This window comes from Adiantum capillus-veneris, chromosome 20 (genome assembly GCF_014529385.1).
Source record: "Adiantum capillus-veneris isolate H3 chromosome 20, ASM1452938v2, whole genome shotgun sequence".
NCBI lineage: Eukaryota > Viridiplantae > Streptophyta > Polypodiopsida > Polypodiales > Pteridaceae > Adiantum > Adiantum capillus-veneris.
The window spans coordinates 81892841-81897697 of record NC_140950.1 but is presented as its reverse complement, the minus strand read 5'-3'; the positions used below and the strand labels follow the sequence as shown (position 1 = coordinate 81897697).

At 43.0% G+C, this 4857-nt stretch overlaps 1 protein-coding gene across 1 annotated transcript; it reads right to left on the bottom strand.

The window, feature by feature from the left end:
* Nucleotides 1-2252: 2252 nt before the first annotated feature.
* LOC147432820 (uncharacterized) lies at nt 2253-4407 on the bottom strand. The gene has a single exon (XM_086492621.1). It carries the CDS (start codon nt 3814-3816, stop codon nt 2725-2727), a length of 1092 nt encoding a protein of 363 aa, XP_086348747.1. The 5' UTR covers nt 3817-4407; the 3' UTR covers nt 2253-2724.
* Between the last annotated feature and the right edge of the window lie 450 nt (nt 4408-4857).

The following is a 4857-nucleotide window of genomic DNA, read 5'->3' as shown; positions in this document are numbered from 1 at the left end:
TACTCTAAGTAACTCTGAAATCGTTGTCAAAGCGATCAAGCTCATTCCGCTTCTAATCTTAGATAGCCATGAGGACCATGGATTTCTTGAAGTATCACGTTGTTGACCCCATTCAAGTGCTTTTGCTATTTTGGCACATTTATGCACCAAGTCACCCATGTTGCCGCCTATCTTTACACAAGCCCAAGGTGGTGCCAATAGTTTGTCATGAGCTCCTCTCTCTTTCCATGGACCCCCTTGGGAAAAGAGCTTTACCTTCTCTGACATATCCCAAGTCATAATGGACCAAGCTTGGTCTTGATTTCCCAAATGACACGACAAACTTGGCACATTGGGCGTCCGCATAGATTGTTGCTATAGAATTGTTTGTCCATAAGAAGCGTTTAAGGCGTTTCTAAAACACTTTTCAATTACATTTGGATACTTTTGGTATTGGGGAGAGGAAGGATAAGAATGGGATCCTGAACAAATTAATTACCTTCACTCTGTTGTGGAAAGGAAGGAGTGCATACTGCCATCTTCTCATCTTGCTACTAATTTTGTCCATGACCCATTGGTTAGAGATTCCAACCCCTAGTGGGGTCCCAAGTGGCAAGATGCCGAACCTTTAGAGACAATTCTCCTGATCAATATGAGGCGGTGCAAACGTTTTCCACGGCCTCAAACTCTAAATGCAACATTGAGAAGTTAAGATCTCCCTCTCAAAGAATGAAGGGTGACAATCCCCAGCAATTTTGATTGGATCATGAGATTTAGATATGTGTTGCCTTTATAGCAAATATAACTGCTTATGCATTTATATCAATTTTGCTACTTTAAAATTTAGTAATTCCAGTTAGATAGAAGAGGGAAAGGAAAATTTCCACCTATATCTGAGAGAGTGTTAGAAAGTGAAGAAATAAAAGCTCAAAATTCTTCTTTGAACATGCATAGAAAGGAGTTGAACAAAGTTAGGAAAATGAGTTTTTTCCGAACATCACTTCGCATTTCAAGATAGATTTGTATGTATGTAACTGCATATTAGGGATTGCCTGAAAGTTATAGAGTCAAGATATAATAAACCCCAAAAAAATGACAAATACAGATAAACTACCAAATGCCTTAACCATTAGAGTAACTTCAAGCACATAAAATAGTGTTCTGAAAAGTCTTAGTTCATATAGGGTAGAGGGCCAAATAGGAGCTCATTTGTACTTTGGCCTTGTCTATGTCATAAAGCTATAATGTCAAGACTAATTACTCCAAAAGTGCCACAATTATTAAAGGAACTTCAAGCATTACTGATCTTGCCTCAAAGCTATTATGTCAACGGTGATCAAGCCCAAAAAAAACACACATTAACATTAGAGTAACTTCAAATTGCCTTAACATTAGAGTAACTTCAAGCATAATTGATCTTGTCTCCGATTCATGTAATTAACTTCAGCACAATATCTCACATGAACAAAAAATCGCAATACCCGCCCGCCTTCGTTCTTTGGCTGTGTTATCAACAACCCTAAATTCAACACGAATGGCAGACTCTTACCTCAAGCTATTCCTAATTACAGACCCGTCATAGAAAGCATGCAGGCAGGCTTGCTATTCCAATCTCCACCAGCTAAAGACAATATATCCCTATTACCATACAAGACCAAACATTAATAAATCAGGTTCTGAAGGAGCCCAGATCTCACTAGGGTTAGCTTGCAACACGCAAGCTAAGGCCTGGCGTTTAACATGGAAAACTATAAAATTTCAAGGTCCAAAAAAGATTTCAGATTTGAAAGGAGAAGCGGGTTATCTCAGTAGTTTGACCTGTCAATCAAGTCCAAGCAAATGGTGCACTGGTTCGTAGTTTTCTCCATCTGCAATTAGAACCTCAAGTGTCACTCACTCCCAACCATTTCAAAAAACGTAGAACCAAACAATGGACTTTATTTTCAGGGCAGAGGCAACAAATAGGTTAAGGATAACAAGTGTTGACTATCTCTAAGCAAGGTAATGGACAATTAATCAGAGATGAGAATGCTGTTAAGAATCTGAAACTTTAGTGAAGGGGAATACTACCCTTTCATCCTGGCATCGCAGAAACTAAACAAGCACCTCAACCACAAAGTCATGCATGAATGTAACTCTCATAATCCGTTACAGACCTACTTTCCTGAACTTCAAAGATCACCAAATTCCTCAAACTGGCCAGCAACATAAGCAAGAAGAAAAAAACCAGAGTTACAAGTGAGGAGGAAAAAACCAAAACACTGGTGAACATATCAGCCAAGTCATAAGTCTTATTCCCTCGCAGCTAATAAGTGCGCAAAGACGTGTACAATCCACTAATAAGTGCGCAAAGACGTGTATTAAAGCAAAAGAATGCTGTAAGATCTCTGTAATCGAAATTTATGCCTGCTTATACAAGCTTCCACAAGACAACAATCGCAAAGGCCCTGCTAGTATTTGAGCTTTCTCCCCACATTGTTATCACATTTGATGCCAAAGCAATACCATAATCTGCAAACCTTGTTGCAATTGCACTGTTGGCCTTCCCAGCATTCAGTACCATGTCAACCAAAATCCAGCATGTAGAGTTGGGCTCAGCTTCTTGTAGCAGCACCCCTTCTATATCCAGCTACTGCAACAGGCCAGCTTTTAGTTGGGCCCAAAACAAGAACCTCCGTATTACTCAAGACATTCTATAACTCCTCCTCCTGCCTTCTAGACATTCTATAACGTCTCCTTCTGCCTTTAAACCATTGCGACAGATCCAGATCCTTGTCGATAAGAATGCATCTTTCCAAATTTATCTGATTCAATGTCTGGCTTTTTTCTTCCAAGACAAGGATTGGTGTCCTCCTCATTCCCAAACACATACAACGGGACCGAAAAGGGGTCACAAGAGATGTGATGTGTACTTGAAGGCAGTGAGTTGAAAACCCACCTTACAGCCATGGCATCTGCGATAGGCTGCACTACCAAAATCCCTTCTCCCACCAGCACGCACAACAAAACAGTGAGAAAACTGAGAAAGGCAAGCAGCTCGAACGGCAGATTTCCTGGCACAGCTACCACAGAGAGCCCCATGAAGAAAATCTGTACAGGTAGAAGGATGGCTAATGATAGGACCAAACCACATACACGAATTTGCAACCGTTTGTTTATCACAAGCGACACCATCCGACATCCCTGCCATAAAAAGCAGCAATTGTAGATGCAGCTGAACAAGCCAAGAACCAGAGTGCTGATGAGTGGAAAGGTGCAAATTGCAGCATCCCCATCTTCTGAACCTCGGATGTATGACCTTGAAAAATAAGTTGGCAAATGAAGAACTTGGCCATTGCCAGGCATTTGTGAAGCAATTATGACAAGCGCCGCTTGCAAGCCTAAAATGGGGAGACAGCAAGCCAGAATGCGGCTCACAGTCTTTTGATTCCATTTTTGGAGGGGCTCAAAGGGAGCATCACACACGGACCCTTGAAGAAGGAAGAGCGCTGTTAGAAAAAAGCAAGGCTCCATCACACCGAAAGATAAGACCGTATGTGCCTGGCATAAGGCTGCCTGCTTGTGTAGGCTCAATGCATGGAAAGGGCCACCCTCATGTCTCAATAGCGGTACGCGCAGTAACTCGATCAAACCCCAAAGCATTGCACACGTAATAAGCATGATGCGGACACCCCACACGGCATTGAAGTCTTGAAGTGCCAATAGATGGCCCCGTTTGACCTGTGATCGGAAGTAAAGAACATAGACGATGCAAAAAATGCTGGCCAGGCAAAGAGCAATTACCAGAACTAGGGTAGCCCACCCAAGCACATCCACAGTGGTTTTGTGTGGAAGCATTAGAGAACCTATGCATACTCTTGCTGCACATGAGCTCTACACCATGAGATTCTCGCTGAGATCACCTTTTCTCTTTATAGTGCAACCCACACGCTTGATACTAAATCTGCAAACCCAACCCTGCTGTTCATAATGCAAGTAGCTCACCCCATGATCTTTCTATTGATTGAACCCTGTCGGAGAGTTATCTATCAAATTGAACCCTGTTGAGAGAGATTGCAGAAGATGAAGCCCTCCAAACTGGACTGAGTATCGTCAAAGCAGGATACCTTACCTGCAAAGTGGAGAGGAACAACCACCAAGTAGAGGGGACCAGGTGGAGAATTGGACATGAAGCAGGAAAGATCTTCGCTTCTGATTGAGATGCCAACAGATTTTACAGATATAATTGGAGGACTTGATGAATTGAAGTCGATGGCATGCTATAGACGAGGCGGCGACGACGATGAGCAAGGGTAACACTTGGCTATGCAGGTGCGACCTTTCAAGCTTCAGGCATATCATGAAGTTATCCAAGCAGACAGAACAACCCACAATGTACAAGCTTAGGTGTGGATGGACCCAACAATCTGGCGGTGAAACTGATGCAGTCCAAGTGCCAGCTATGATCCAGCCCAAACACAAAGACAAAGCACGTCCTAAAGCCCTACGTTCTGTTGGGCAAGCAAAAGTACTGATTGGATACGGGCAACTAGGTTTCTTCCCTTACACATTCCCCAGCCAGACCTACAACAAAGCACACCATCGCCCACCACTCTCGCCTGCTTGCTTTACACACATACTTAGCGGGCCCCAGGTGGGTTTAGCAGCCTTGCGCTAAATTAGCGAAAGGTTTAGCGTTGCCCACGAATCCACAATGCTGCTACAGTAGTTGAAGTTTGATAAAAGAAGAATCTTGCTCTTGGCTTGGCTAAACGAGAAGACGAGCAGCAGTCTCTCTGCGTGCAAATGCATAAACGCAAGCCCTAACCCTAAAATTTGGTCAGAGACTAGGAGCCAGGGATTCTGCGTTGTGCACCCAATCAAGAGTCGCAAAATGCA

Coding starts and splice junctions, on each gene's coding strand:
- LOC147432820 (XM_086492621.1), bottom strand. CDS start 3,816: ATGCTTCCACACAAAACCACTGTGGATGTGCTTGGGTGGGCTACCCTA.